The 15030-nt window shown below is 55.4% G+C and overlaps 7 protein-coding genes across 7 annotated transcripts; 4 read left to right on the top strand and 3 right to left on the bottom strand.

Moving 5' to 3' along the window:
- Positions 1-408: 408 nt before the first annotated feature.
- J4E88_008161 (uncharacterized protein) lies at positions 409-3026 on the top strand (the record flags this gene model as incomplete). The annotated part of the gene is made up of 2 exons (XM_049401774.1): positions 409-2746; positions 2797-3026. The coding sequence occupies 2 exons, from the start codon at positions 409-411 to the stop codon at positions 3024-3026; spliced, it is 2568 nt and encodes an 855-aa protein (XP_049252312.1).
- A 786-nt stretch (positions 3027-3812) lies between these two features.
- J4E88_008160 (uncharacterized protein) lies at positions 3813-4575 on the bottom strand (the record flags this gene model as incomplete). The annotated part of the gene is made up of 2 exons (XM_049401773.1): positions 3813-4169; positions 4231-4575. The coding sequence occupies 2 exons, from the start codon at positions 4573-4575 to the stop codon at positions 3813-3815; spliced, it is 702 nt and encodes a 233-aa protein (XP_049252311.1).
- Positions 4576-5358: 783 nt separating this feature from the next.
- On the top strand, positions 5359-7343 carry J4E88_008159 (uncharacterized protein; the record flags this gene model as incomplete). The annotated part of the gene is made up of 4 exons (XM_049401772.1): positions 5359-5639; positions 5694-5859; positions 5909-7072; positions 7128-7343. 4 exons carry the CDS (start codon positions 5359-5361, stop codon positions 7341-7343), a joined length of 1827 nt encoding a protein of 608 aa, XP_049252310.1.
- Positions 7344-7481: 138 nt separating this feature from the next.
- On the bottom strand, positions 7482-9602 carry J4E88_008158 (uncharacterized protein; the record flags this gene model as incomplete). Its single annotated transcript, XM_049401771.1, has 2 exons — positions 7482-9357; positions 9409-9602. The coding sequence occupies 2 exons, from the start codon at positions 9600-9602 to the stop codon at positions 7482-7484; spliced, it is 2070 nt and encodes a 689-aa protein (XP_049252309.1).
- A 219-nt stretch (positions 9603-9821) lies between these two features.
- On the top strand, positions 9822-10778 carry J4E88_008157 (uncharacterized protein; the record flags this gene model as incomplete). The annotated part of the gene is made up of 1 exon (XM_049401770.1): positions 9822-10778. One exon carries the CDS (start codon positions 9822-9824, stop codon positions 10776-10778), a length of 957 nt encoding a protein of 318 aa, XP_049252308.1.
- Positions 10779-10936: 158 nt separating this feature from the next.
- J4E88_008156 (uncharacterized protein) lies at positions 10937-12464 on the bottom strand (the record flags this gene model as incomplete). Its single annotated transcript, XM_049401769.1, has 3 exons — positions 10937-12095; positions 12143-12244; positions 12301-12464. 3 exons carry the CDS (start codon positions 12462-12464, stop codon positions 10937-10939), a joined length of 1425 nt encoding a protein of 474 aa, XP_049252307.1.
- Positions 12465-13764: 1300 nt separating this feature from the next.
- J4E88_008155 (uncharacterized protein) lies at positions 13765-14724 on the top strand (the record flags this gene model as incomplete). The annotated part of the gene is made up of 1 exon (XM_049401768.1): positions 13765-14724. The coding sequence occupies one exon, from the start codon at positions 13765-13767 to the stop codon at positions 14722-14724; it is 960 nt and encodes a 319-aa protein (XP_049252306.1).
- Positions 14725-15030: the final 306 nt, after the last annotated feature.

The raw sequence follows: 15030 nt of genomic DNA, 5'->3' as shown, positions 1-15030 counted from the left end.
GCTATCCTACAACCCTCGGGCAACCTGTTCGCGCTGCTAGTCGTCGACCCTACGCCGGCTGAGCCCACCGGCTGCATCCTCGCTGTCGAAACGCCCTTATGTACGTCGTGCTGCGGCTTTCTTCTGAGCCAGGCCTAATTTCTAATTCTCCTTCGTTGGTGCCATTTGCTCTTCTTCTCTTCACTGCCTTCCTGCCATTTCCCCTTTTGAAACCACGGCTGGGCTGACACGATGTTGGGCAGCGTTCTCCTCCCCACTAAGCCGCCTGGCCTGAGGTCGAATACTTATTCTAGCACCGTTGCGCCGCCCCTTCCCCCACGCCGTAACTCGCTGTCCACCCAGCCCGCCGCCAAAACTGCTGCCAAAACTGCTCCGCTCCATATCAAGACCGTCACCCTGTCAGGCGGCATGGACACGCGGTACAACAACCGCCCCTCGTCCCCGCGGGGCCGCTACTCCAACCCCGCCAGGTCCTCGACGGGCACCTTCGCCGACCCCTATTACACCTCGTCTTACTATGGCCGTCCCAGCTCGCCACGCTCCAGCGTCGACCGCATTGGAACCTCCCACACCTCGCACGCCTCGCACCACACGCCCTACTACACGCCCAGCCCCACGACCTCTTCCCACGCGAGCAGCACCAAGTACGACTCGTACACTGGACGTCCACGGCGAAACACCAACGACCTGACCCGCCCCAATGTGAGCACCAGCGCCCTGCCGACGACTTCGCTGCCCCTCCGCACCCCGTACTCGTCCCACACCCACACCGACCGACCGCGGAGCCCACTCACACCCTCCTATGCCAAGGGATCCGATACCTACATCACCCCGGCCGCTTCACGAGGCCATAAGAAGGTCTACAGCGTCGACGACAGCAGCCACCTGACCAAGCTCGTTGCTGAGGTCGAGCCCGCACGCCACCGGGATCATGCAGACCGGGGCTACAGTGTCACAAGTGGCGGCCGCAGCTACCACGACAGCAGCAAGCCCCCGTCGCGCCTTACCGACTTGAGCAACAGCGATGGCTACTCCTACACGGACCCCGCGAGCATGTACCGTGACACAGAGCCAGCCTGGCGGAGGCCACGTGCTGGCAGCTTGGAACGTGGCTCTCGCCCCACCAGCATGATTGCGGATCGTCCCTCTCGTACCTCTACTCGCGAACTTGGTCCTCCCCCGTCCACACGTGGCTTCGACAAGATCAACAACATCCCGCGGCCCCACAGATCATCCTCGATTGAACGGGCACGCGAGATCCCCAAGTACGACCCCTACCCAGACGCAAGCCTCGCACGATCCTCCTCCTCTCGCACTTCTCGCGCTCCTGCCGCTATCCACCAGGAGCCCCGCCGAGACGCTTACCGCGATGACTACGACCGCCCGAGCCGTGGAGTCGAGAACAAGCGCCACAGCACCGCCTTTGAGGACCGCGAAGTGACCAGCCGTGGCTTCGGCATTGCACCAGGCCCCCCAAGCCTCGCACACGACCACCACGCTCTGGACCGACAGCCTCTTTACCCTCCTGCCGAACCTCCTCGACCGAGGCCACAAGAGTCTAGCAACCACTACTATCAGCCAGACCGCGCCGAGGCACGCATGCCGGAACCTCGCTCCTCCCGTGACAGAGATGTCGTTCCACCGCAGGACTACGAAAAGCGCCCCCGTGAGCGTGAGAGCGGCCGAGAAGAAAAGGGTGGCTTGGTGCAAACCATCACTGGTGCAGCAGCAGGCGTAGCAGCGACACTGGCCGGCGCTGGTTACATGAAGAAGTCCCGTGATAAGGACCGTGGTAGCGACCGAGACTCGTCAGGAGAGCGTGAGCGCGAGCGACGGAAGGAATACGACGAGCGTGACAAGCGAGACCGTCCTGACGAGCGACGAGAGAGGAAGTCCGAAGGTCGTCGCAACTCGCTTCAGCCGCCTCCACCGCCCCCGGCTGCTGCTCCAGCCGCTGCCCCCGCAGCGATCGCAGCTCCCGACTACCCTCCGATGCAACCCGACTACATACCTCAACCTCCTCGCGAGCGTCGATACGAAGATGACGAGAGAGAGAAGGTTCCTTCTCGCAAGGCACCTGCACCGTCCACTGCGGGAAGCGACGAGGAGCGCCCACGTCACTACGTTGATCGCGAACCCGAACGCCGAAGGGACCCCGCACCCCAGGAAGCTGCTCTGGACCCTGACGAAGAATACCGACGACGCATTCAGCAGGAAGCAGAACGTTCTAGCCGCAGCACTCGCGACAAGGACAGCGACTCTGACCGCGAGAAGGAGCGACGGAGGAAGAAGGATGAGCGTGACAGGTCTCGAGGTCCTGAAGACCGCTCGCGTGCGTCTCCTCCCAGGGATCGCCCTGTGAGCACATATGACGGAGGCATGGTGCAGGAACCGGAGTCAATGGAGAGGGAGTCCACGGGCAAGAGCGTGGTGATTGTCGAGCCACCCAAGGAGCCCGTCGCGCCCGTCAAGGGCATCCTTCGCAAGCCAACTGAGAAGTTCCCCGAGGACCCCGAGCCCATCCGCGAGGGTGTTGCGCCACACAAGGACGCATTGAAGGGCAAGGACATTCCTGTTGGGGCTCGATGGACAAGGATCGATCGTCGTCTCGTCAACCCTGAAGCCCTGGAGCAAGCCAAGGAGCGCTTCGAAGAGCGGATGGACTGTGTCATCGTGCTGCGTGTCTTGACCAAGGAAGAGATCCAGAAGCTCGCTGATCGCACCAAGAAGATCCGCGAGAGCAGAGGTACGTTGACATTGGGCTTTGTTTCACGATCAGTACTAACATACCCGCAGAAGAGGAGTACGACCATGACCGCCGCGACCGTGACGACCGCGACAGGCGAAGCCACCGTTCCAAGGACGACAGGGATGATGAGGAGCGTGACAGCGACCGAGAGCGTCGCCACCACGATCGTGAGCGACGTCGCCGCTACGACGATGAGAGCGACTACGACGACCGCGAGCGAGAGCGAGAGCGCGAACGCGACAGGCCCAGGAAGGTTGAGATCGATGAAGGAAGGTGATTGCAATGAATAGCTTTGCGCATTGTACTCCGTGTTATCGTTCCCTTGAGAACATGTCGAGTACGCGCTTACGCTAGTTGGATTGTAGAAGAGAACGAAGGACACAGGAATAGTCCTTCAGGTCCGTGGAGAAGGACACAACGACGGAGAAGCCCCCACACGAGGTCGCGCGTCCCACCTCCCACAAATCTAAAAAGTAACATTGGAAAGACCGGAACACCAAATCCTCTGCCCTTCTGGAGAGTACAAGCCCTGGCTCCCCGCCTCAACGTCGCGTTTCGAGGCGCCACCGCCGAAGTAGCAGTGGACCAGAGCACAGCTTCGATCATCGTTCATCCACACATGGCGGTGGCAGGGTCAGGCGCAGACGCAACCGCATTTGCAGAGTACTGGATTGGTTATGAAAGTACATGGCACTCTTTTGTTGATCAATGTTGTTTGGCGCTTGGCTGGCGTTTAGAGGGAGGTTCTCTGTTCACTTTCGTTACGCATAGCGACGGGGATGGCATAGCATAGCATGGCGAAGAGTGAGCGAGCGAGCGAGAACCTTCTTTCTTGTACAATACTCGCATTTACGTCTCCTTTCGAATACCTATGCGAATTGATACGTTCAACATGACTATCTACATATGTTGTTGTTGCCGTGGTCTTTGTATGAGTGACGCATTGCTGCTTATTCATCGCTCCAAGAACCACACGTGATCAAGGTATATGCCACGTATTCTCAAGTATCCACAGATCCATAGCATTGAGCACAGTTTTACATTCAGCTACCTAACCCCACCCTCACTTCTTACTCGGATTCGGACTAACCGTCCCCTCTGGAAACTTGCGAAAGATATCCGCAATATGATCAATCGGCGCCGCCAACATGCCCATCGGGCCCTCGAAATACGGGTTCTCGCCCGCACTCGGGTGGGCTCTCGACGGCACAAACATCTTTGTCCGACCAAAGTTCTTGGCCAAGGACTCTGAGTTTCCCCGGTTTTCTGCAGAGGATAGCGCGGCTTCGAGGGCGGGTAGGTCGGAGCCTTCTTCTTCGGCAATGTGCACGGAGAGGAGGGACCAGATTTTTTTGAGCTGCGGGATGTAGGTTGAGGATGCGGGGTCCATGTTTTGGAACTCTTTGAGGAGGATTTTCACCTGTGCGTGTGTTGTTAGTAGGGGCGTGGTGTGGATTGGCATGGGAGGAGTGGTATGTTACCTCGTGATGCTGTTTCCGGTCTAATTCCGCATGCGCCTTTCCCTTTGCGCCCATGTACTTCTCCATGGCTGGGTAGACGAGGAGTTCTTCGGCGACGGAGTGCCGGGCTAGCTCCCAGGTGAATTGGTTGCCGTAGCGGGTTGCATGATCGATGTCGGTGGGATTGTTGATGATCTCTTTGTAGTAGGTCTCTAGCTTGCGGTGGTCCTTGGTAATGGCTTCTGAGATGGTCGAATTGAAGGCTACCTGCGTGCGAAGGTAGGCTGGTCTGGCAGCAATGCGGAGTGTCTGCGGCCGGAAGGCGGCTCGGGTGAGTGGTGATGCGATGGCACGAGGAGCGAACATTGTGATATGTTGAGATGATTATTGAGGATTGAGTGAGAATTGAATAGAAGGTGTATCAAATCCATTCTCGAGGTAAGTCGCGAGCTTTTGTCTCACATGGCTATTAACGCGGTGAGACGTCATTCCTTCGCCAGAGGTGCGTTCCTGCACTGTCCAGCTGCTCTCTGCCCAGGTGTTTGCGCTTTGGACATGCGCGCGCAACTTGTCGGTGATGTCGCACAGTGTATTGGATGACGATTACCTGCAGCATGATTGGACTGGAAGCAGTGCCCACATGCCGTGTGTTTGGTACCGATAACTGTGCAAGGTGGAGTAGCGTTCCGCGGAGCGACGTGTTGATGATGCAGGATGCAGCGGATCGGAAACGTCACATTGCCACCATGCCGAAACATGCGAAAGTCTAGAATTCCCATGCCCTTTTTTACCCACCACACTCCACAGCATCCGCGGACTGCAACTGCCACGGCAAATGAGCGATTAAGTGTTAGTCTTATCTTTCCAAAAAGGTATTGCCGACTAAAAGCTGTCCTGATTAAACAAATATTGACAGCACCTAATCCACCCAAATTGTCGATACCTGCTGCATTAAGCCTCGAAGCACCAATCCAGCTGTCAACTGTCCCTGCACGTGAGGTCGTGGCATCTTACCCCTCTCCTCTACGCGTCAGAGACGCATCAACGTGACAAAATACAAAATGCCCGTAACACCCGTTGGCCATGTATGCAGCAATGGCGTGCCCTCCAAGTTGGCCCTCTTAAACTCGCACCCGCTGTTGCTTCTTCATGGATATTCCCACATCTTTACCAAGCAAATTGACCGCAGCCATGTCGACCGGTGCAAACGCTTCCCAGAATGACCCGTTGCAACATCCCCTCGAGGCCATCTCTCAGGGGATTCAAAGCGCTACTGGAGAGAAACGTGCGCCTAGGCAGAGCCACATGGGCTCAGCTAACGAGGGTCCTGCGGATATCGCTGCGAAGATAACAGGTGCAGTTCAAGGCGGAAAGCGCGAAGATGATGGCCCTTACTTCACCTCCAACGAAGGTATCCCGTGGATTGACCCGTAAGCTTGCGAGTACCTGCATGCCTCAACGACGTCGTTGTTAACGTCTCATAGGGCACACAGCAAGACTATCGGCGGAATCCCTGTGGCCAGCGATGTCTTCCTCTTCCAGAAGCAGCAGACGTTCAACCGTTCCAAGAACCTTGAGCGTATGGTGCACCCTTGCGGTTCCGGCGCGTTTGGATACTTTGAGTGCACCAAGAAGGTTGACGCTCTTACGGTACGTCTGTCTTGATCATCTCACAACTGCCAAACCTGACTTCTCCTAGAAAGCCAACTTCCTCTCCAGTGTAGGCGAAAAGACTCCCATCTTCATCCGCTTCTCGACGGTCACGGTCGGTCGCGAATACCCTGACGAAGCCCGCAACCCCCGTGGCTTCGCTATCAAGTTCTACACCATGGAGGGCAACTACGACATCGTCGGCCTCAACTTCCCAATCTTCTTCTGCCGCGACCCTATTCAAGGCCCAGACGTAATCCGTTCGCAAGCCCGTAACCCAAAGAATTTCCTTCCTGACTACGATGCCATCTTCGATCTTCTGGCAAACACACCTGAGAGCAACCATGCCGGTCTCATGTTCTTCAGTGACCACGGCACTCCCGTCGGCTGGCGCTTCAACCACGGCTACGGTTGCCACACCTTCAAGTGGGTCAACGCTCAGGGCAAATTCGTATACATCAAGTACCACTTCATTGCCAAGCACGGCCAGAAGCAGTTCACCCAGCAAGAAGCGACACAGATGTGCGGTGAAGACCCAGACTACTCCAAGCGCGACCTGTGGGAGACCATCGAGAAGGGCGAGGAGATCGAATGGACCGCCATGGTACAAGTCATGGAGCCTGAGGATGCGGATCCCGAGAAGCTTGGCTTCGATCCCTTCGATGTCACCAAGGTCTGGCCGCGCAAGCAGTTCCCCATGCAGGAGTTTGGCCGTCTTGTGCTGAACAAGAACCCTGAGAACTACCACCGCGACGTTGAGCAGGCTGCCTTCTCGCCCGGAAGCATGGTCCCCGGTATCGAGGACTCGCCCGATCCATTGCTCCAGTTCCGCATGTTCTTCTACCGCGACGCGCAGTACCACCGCATTGGAGTAAACCTCCACCAGATTCCTGTCAATTGCCCCTTCATGTCGAAGTCTTTCGCGCCTCTTCAGTTCGACGGCCAGATGCGTGTCGATGCCAACCACGCAGGGAACAAGCAATACAACCCGAACAGCTTCGCGCACAAGTTCCGCCCCGATGTGGCCGAGGCGCCGTACCAGGTCTCGGACAATGTGATGAGCCGCAAGAGCCACTACTGGCATGAGGCGAAGAAGAACGAGTACGACCAAGCCAAGGAGCTGTGGAGCAGGGTCATGTCGCCTGAGAGAAGGCAACACACCATCACCAACACCTTCAACATGCTCAAGTTTGTCAAGTACGCTGACATTCAGGTAAGTCTTTGCCCTGTATCTTTCTGTCGTATCACCCGTGCTGACACCCTACTAGAAGAAGTACCTCGCGCAAGTGTACAACATTGGTCCCGACTATGCTCAAGGCATTTACGACCTCCTTGCGAGCTCTGACTCCAAGCCGGAATTCCCCTTCTCGGAAGTCGAAAAGCTGTCTGAGTCGGCACACGTGTGGTTCAAGGAGGAGAAGTTCAGGCCTTCGAATGGTACGAGGTTGACTGGATACGCGCCAAGTGGGCCAGTCTACAACTGAGGTTTTGATTGAGATTGGATATGAATGCTTGCGGAGATACCTAGCGCTGTAATAACCCATCGGCAAGAATGAATCATGAATTGCGAGAGCTACGCGTGTTCTCAATAATTTGCTCCAATGTTGGCGAGACGGGATCCGTCATTCGGGAATGACCAGGTCCTCTGGACACCATTGCTGCAGGGTACCTTCCCCAAAAGCAAAGTCGTTCTCAATCTGCGTGAAAAGATATTGATCTGCTTCGTCTAGGGTCCACGACCAAGGCTTAGGGCTGGTGGCGGCTGACGCAGGACCTTCCATATCATGTTGAGTATTACGAATTGCGATGCTATCGATACCTTGTTGCTGCGAAGGCAGTTGCGCAGTAGTGCCGACTGAAGTAGTCTGGCCAACATTCCGAGCGGCGCCTCCGTCATCCGCTTCCATAGCTAGCCTCGAGGCTGTTTCTCTGTCGAGATATTGGAAAAATAGCTGTAACACCCAGTTCGTTACTTCCCACGTCTTCTGAAGTTCTTGCAAGCCCAGTAGACAAAGCTTGGCTCGATGCTCAGCGAGCGTGCGATTGATGCCGTTCGAGCGCCGGAAGTTCACAACATGTATACATAGTGTGTTGAAGAGGTTTGTGATGACATGCATCTGAGCGTGCCCGATGTTGCCGTCCGGCAGCATATCCTCGACTATGCGTGAGTTGCGCGCTGCTGCCTGTAGCGCTACATTCCCGTCCGCGGATGTGTTGTTGTTCTCGTCTACAACGAAGCTGGTGCGATGGAGCAGAATGAGTAGATTGTTGTACGCGAGATGAAGCATGCTGGCTTGGAAGTTGGGCGGGTCGCCAGCATCGCTATGCAGCTGCATAATACTTGGAAGGTCTTGCCTCCATTTGTAGAGCTCGTTGCGGAGTTTAACTCTCTCCTCGGGCGCGAGGTCCCGTCCCGGCAGATAACCGGCATCCACCACTCTGCCAAGGAAGACCGCCAGCTGCACCATACTTATCGTGTACACAATGTACCTATGGCGGTCCTCGAGAGGAGTGGACGGCGAAAAAGCAGAAGTGAAATCCGCGGAAGACAACGGCTCAATATCGCAATCTTTGTCGCGTATGCGGCACGGTAACCCCAGAGCTGAGGCGCATTGTCGCTCGCGCACATAGATAGCCCACCAGAGCCTCCTCTTGACCCTCGCGCGTCCCTCATCAGTATCGCCACCGGAACGATGTAGTGCTCTTGTTTGCGAGAGACTAATAGCCGTGCCTAGCCAATGTCGCGCGTCCTTCTCTAATAGCGCACCGGCTCGCCAAAAGCTCATCAGAAACAGAGCTTGTATGACTTTGACCTTGTCAGTCTCGTACGTAGAATCGTATAGGTCTTTTGCCCTGATGTAAAAGAACCATTTCGCTCGATGACGGTTCCCCCACCCAAGAGCCTTGAGGGTAGACTCTTCGCAGTGGATAACGCCAATGAACATCATAGCTTGTAAAGACAAGGCGGAGAACGTGAAGTCTTGGTACGAGGCCCAGAAGTCTTCTTCGTCTATGATCGCAAAGTGTGGATGGAACCATTTGAAGTACGCCTGAAGGAGCTCGAGCCGGACCTCGGCGGGGGGAAACGAAAAGGCTCCCTCTGCTTGTAGGATCTTCTTGCGCGTAAGACGTCTTTCCGATTCCCATTCGGGCACGAACGATTCTGCTCTTGCAGCGCTTGGAACGGCATGACGAAAACAGGACTGTCGGCGATGAGCTGCTGCTTCTGATGGCTCACCAGCCTCGCTCGTCGTCACATAGCGCAAAGAGCTGCTTTCACCAAGGAAAACGGCATCATCTTGGTGGACAGACCCTGTTGTAGGTGGGTTACTCTGCTGTTCTGCCGACACTGCCGGAGTGTGAAGTTGGTATTGGCTTCCGGGAGCTGGCGTGTGGTTGACGGGGCTGTGGAAGTTCGACGATAGCGACGCGAGGACATGTGACGCCGCCACCTCATCCTCATGTCGCTGCGGGCTCAGCGCCGATGTACTTGGTGGGCTATCCGGGATCAGTACCTATTCTAGGGCGCTTCAAGTGGGTTTAACTCACGTTCTACTACGCGTCTCCGCCTCGGCCCGCGGCTTCCTGATGTGCTTTCCGCGTCTCGATTCACGCGTCTCGCACTCGACGTTGCCGGCTGCGCAGTTGCTACAGGGATGGCGATCCGTGACATCGCACTTGACGCGTCGCGCGTTGCAAGTCACACACGCCAACTTTGCGCGTTTCCGTGGTGGCTCGGACATGTTGCCGAAGCTCGACGTTTGCTTTGATTTGGAAGACGCCGAAGTCGGTTACCAAAATTGTCCGTGAAGGGTGACGTTATCGATATCGGCTATCCTTCGGCATCTTCCTTCACCTCTAGTCGTCGACCATCACTAACTATCCATTTCGCATCATCAGACTCATTGCGAGGATTTCATTGAGACGTCCATGCTTCAGGGTGATAGTAAGATAGCTTTACCATGACCTCCGTGGCTCGCCGCCTGTTCTCCACGACCTCCTCCCACCGCCAAGCCTCCGCAACAGAAGCATGTAGTGAACTCCTCACACGTTTCCAAAAAGGGCCCGTCTCGATCCGTAAACAGCTCCTCGATGCAAATCAGCTTCAGCTACTCTCCATAACGCTCAACCGTACACCCTCCTCTTTCAACCCGCCACCAACCGGCACGCCGATTCCACCCGGCTACCACCTAGTCTATTTCACTCCCTCAATCATTGAAGCCGAATTAGGACTTGATGGCACAGATCGCACTGTGAACCCATTGAGTCCATTTACCAGACGAATGTGGGCTGGTGGCGAGTTGACGTGGGCGCAAAACCGGAACGCATTGCTGAGAGTGGGCCAAGAAATCAAAGAGACGACGAAACTGCTGAGTGCTGAGCCTAAAACGTTGAAGAATGGAGGAGAAATGCTGCTCGTGGGTGTCGAGAAGACCTTCTCAAATGACCACGGTATCGCATTAACGGACCGCCGTAATTGGGTATTTCAGCGTGAACTGACACTTGAGAATCCAATGAAAGCACCACCAAAGCCAGAAGAGAAAGAGCTACCTACTGGAAAGCACCAAAGAGATTTTTGCCAAACGCCTACTTCGTTGTTTCGCTTCTCGGCGCTGACGTTCAATGCGCACAAGATACACTACCTGCCTAGGTGGTGTAGAGAAGTAGAGGGCCATCGGAATGCTGTTGTACATGGACCGCTCAACCTCATCAATATGCTGGACTTTTGGCGAGATACGAGCAAGAATGGGGACACGGAGGCAGTACCAAGATCCATAGCGTATCGTGCTATGAGCCCGCTATACGTCGGTGAGCCGTACCGAATATTACTGGAGCACGATCCAACACCCGGAGGATGGAGAGCGGAAGTCTGGGATAGTTTTGGAAAGCAGAGTATGAAGAGCACTATCGTAGAATAGGTGCATTCTTCTATAGGTTTGGCATTAAGGGTATAAGCTAAGTGACAGTCCAAACTATGATGCGGTCTAAATAAGAGCCTAAACACTCATTCCAACGTGGAACCGTAAAGTCATTACTTCAGCATCGTACAGTCTTACATTCCTCCAGAACGGCTTGATTAAGCCCACTTACCCAGAACACTCATGAGCACAAGACCGCAAACGAGTGCGAACAGAGCACTGATGGTCCTGGCAGCACCTGCATTGAGCAGTTTTCCGTGCATCCAGTCCCTTGCCAACATCTCCACAAGTCCAACCCACGTCAAGATACCAGCGGACAGTGCATCGAGGGTTCCAATGGCGATGATGGTGCTAGGGTCGTTGCCGTTGAAGTGGTCTAGCGTTCCGATACCGATGGCCATGCCGATGGGTGTGATGAGCGCGAAAATGCCACACATGAGAAGCTTTTGTGCGGTACCAGCAGCAGCTTTGGGAAGCTCGGCGATGCAGGTTCCAAGGGCGATACCTTCGAACATTTGATGGAAGAGGATAACAATGAAGAGGGTGATGAAGAATCCATCGCTTGCGACGACAAGGGTGATGCCGATGAGGATGGAGTGGAAGATGATACCCGCCTCCAGGTTCATTACATTGATCTTCTCTTCCATGGGAGTAGCCTCGCGCATCGGACCATGGGCATGAACAATTCCATGACTGCGATTGAAGTCATGGGTGGGCTCTGCTGAAGGAGAGCTGTTTCCGGATTTGTCTCCACTCGCTGCCACCTCGGTGCTGGGAGCAGTGTGCTTTCCCTGGCGCCACTGGACAAAGCGCGCACCAAGGTAGTCGACCAGGAAGGACAGCATCAACCCAGCCATGAAGATGGCAGCGGTGGTGGCTTCGTACTCCAGAACACCCAGACATTGGTTTGCGAACATGAGCTGGGCGTGGGTGAAGAGATGGACGAAGGCGGTGGAGATGACGATACCGGTTCCAAACTGCTTGAGGACAACGAAGACGATGTTGTTGGCGCCAACGAGGTTGAACTTCCGGGTCAGGACGGGGGTGAACACACCAAGTCCACTAGTGAAGAGAATGACGAAGAGCAGACCGACTCGTAGGGGGATGTTGTAGTCGCGCTGGGGAGCATCGCAGTTGACTTCGGATGCGCTTCCACCAACGCAGTGCTCAACACCGGCGTGGTCGTGGCAATGTCCCTTGCTTCCTGCTGGCTCACTCTCAGCAGCTGGCTCTTCGCCTGTGTGCGAGGAGCCTTCTGTCGATTCTTCAGCCTCGGTCATGAGCAGGACATCTTCGCCAGCATCGTCGACACAGTATCTTCTCAAGTCAGCATCTCGTCAAATGTTGTTCTGGGTGATGCCTACGTGTCGGTTTGGTGCTTGTGACATTGCGTGTACTCTGCTTGGAACTCTTCTGTCGCAGTGGGCCCGACTACCTGGTACTCATCTGAGCCAAACATGCAATAGCTGTTACAAGTTAGCGCTGAACTCTACAAGCCAAATTTGACAACGGGAAAACATACAGAACAGTCTCATGAGGATGGCATGATGACACAGCCGTGATGGAGGGGGTTCCGGTAGTGAAGACGGTGGTAGTCGCGCCAGCTTGAGTGACAGTGACGGTGGGTGTTTGCGCAGCGACAGAGCTCGCAAGCAGCAGGACTGCAGCAGAGAGGGTAGAGAGCATGGCTGAATGAATGTTCAGGGTCTACCGAATATGTTTAACGAGCGAACCGACGGGTGTAAAGCTGTTCAAGGTGATACCAGCTCAGGCCCTTGATATATCGACTTCGTTCAAGCTTTTCGTCGTGTCAGCGGAGTGGAACGCATGTACCGTGATGGGGCAAGGCAGCCCCCCACAAGGATCCCGCGAAGAATTCTTCGGTATCCATTTGTCTCTGGGCTTGCCGTTGCTTCACACTGAGCGCCACGGGCGGTCTTGGCATTGAGTACCCTGTTGGATGGTTTACCTTGGCATAAGTCTTGTCTCGGAGCAAACGTCGAATCAGAGGCGACACGAATGCTTTTAGGTAGGCGGCTTCGCTACAGATGGAGTAGGTGGGTGGGATAGCGCAATGCTTTAGGTGGCGGAGGTCTTGGCGAGGTATGTTGGGGATGCATCGTAGTAGCCGTGACCTCCACGGCTAGGAGAATCTTCGGCGCATAGCACTAACACCAGGTCTGACAACTCCAACATTCCGATGAATCTACAAGCGTTGAGTTTAGTATCATTTTTCGTCGTTCAACCTCCAGAGATCACAATATGGCAGTCGTCTTCATGTTTCCAGTAAGAGTTGTTAAAGCTGCCTAAGAGTTGTACATGGAAACAGGCTGCATAACTATCAGCCCCGTTGGAGAACAGTGACTCGATAATCATCGTACTTCTACCTTGCTTCACTCCCAACATGACATATCGCGTGGGAGGCCGCTTTGGAACAAAGCGACCACCCACATTAATGTCTTCGGCCTTCCCGAACGCAGGTAATCCTCCCGACAACATGTTCCTGGGTGGGAGAATTTCTCGCCATTGGGCGCCCATCATGGTACTTACATACCCATAAATCCACCTTCTGAGTGGAAAACATGTCGCCCAGGCCCCCATGCACCTCCATGCCAAGCTCCACCATTCGAATTGTACGTCAGGCCAAGGTATAGATCAGCCTCCAGATCCGTGTAGTGTAGCATTTGCATCTCCGGAAAGGTGATAGACCGGCAGTATACCGGTTGATGTACCTGCGGCTGCAGCCATGAGGCGTTTTTTCTTCACGTCTCGGCGGTCGAGGTTGCGGGGACGTCGGTACATGAGCACCGAGAGGAACAGTCCTCAGTGGTGAGATGTCATTCTGGTAGAATATAAAGAGGCCTGCAGCTCGTCTGCAAGTATCTCCATCAAGCATCCGGCAACCAGCTTCTCGGGACACTCACTGAACTCCGGTTCGCATATCAACTCCCAAGACCTTTTCAAAGTCACTCAGATCAATCTCACAATGGCTGCTCGTGCCTCTGCTCTCATGCTCCTTGGAGCCTCCGTCGCCATGGCCGGACCTCTTGCCCCTCGCCAGGCAACTGTCACCGTCACCCACACCGCCGAGGCTGCTCCTGCTGCCACAGCTTGGGACGCCGGTGCTGTTCACCAGTTCCCCATCCACGCTTCTTGCAACGCTACCCAGCGTAGCATGATTCAGAAGGGTCTCGATGAGACAATGACCATCGTCAGCCATGCTCGCGACCACATCCTCCGCTTCGGCAATAACTCCGAGGTCTACACCAAGTACTTTGGCGAAGCTCCCACTGGTGAGCCCCTTGGTTGGTTCACCAAGATTGCCGACGGCGACAAGTCTGGCATCCTCTTCCGCTGCGACAACATTGACGGCAACTGCGACCAAGAGGGCTGGGCCGGCCACTGGCGCGGCTCCAACGCGACTTCCGAGACTGTCATCTGCGACTTGTCCTACGAGATCCGCAGGCCTCTTTCCACCATGTGCATGCTCGGATACGACGTCGCCAACGGCGCCACCAACACCTTCTGGGCTTCTGACCTTCTGCACCGTCTTCTCCACCTTCCTCCGGTTGGTGAGGGTGTCGTCGAGCACTACAACGATGAGGAGGAGGAGAAGTACCCCGGAACCATCGCTCTTGCCAAGAACAACGCTACCTACGCCGCGAGGAACAGCGACACCCTTCAGTACTTTGCTCTTGAGGCTTACGCCCATGACATCGTCGTTCCCGGTGTTGGCTGCCCTGGCACTTACACCGCTCTTGAGGAAGAGTCTTCCGCTGTTGCCACCAGCACTGCTTCCGCCACTGCCTCCGCGTCTGCTGCTCCTGCCTCTGCCTCTGCTGCCGCCACCTCTGCCGCTGCTGCCCCCGCTGAGGCCTGCGAGCCTCACGACGACCACTGGCACTGCCCTCCCGGCGTCCCAGAGCCTACCTCTCCTCCTGCTTAAGCGTTTACGACATGATAGCCGCACATGTGGCTACGAATAACGGACTTACTTGACTTTGTCATTGAGCTCCTACATGATTCACAGAAGATCACGATAGATTAATGATAATCCAATTTTCTCACCATAGTAATCGGCATGTGCTTGTGATGTATGCGATGTATGCGATGAGGTCATTGGATATACTATGCCGTGCGACTCCAATGCTTCCTGATAGGCCTGGTTTGCTGTGAGCAGGGCATCCAATGCGATTCGGTGTCGCGCAGTTGACCGCTACCTGGGTACCAACCGCTACTTAACATCGGCTCG

The sequence above is a fragment of the Alternaria novae-zelandiae genome (genome assembly GCF_023758075.1).
Source record: "Alternaria novae-zelandiae strain BMP 2774 chromosome Unknown scaffold_18, whole genome shotgun sequence".
Lineage (NCBI taxonomy): Eukaryota > Fungi > Ascomycota > Dothideomycetes > Pleosporales > Pleosporaceae > Alternaria > Alternaria novae-zelandiae.
This window is presented reverse-complemented; position numbering and strand designations above follow the sequence as displayed.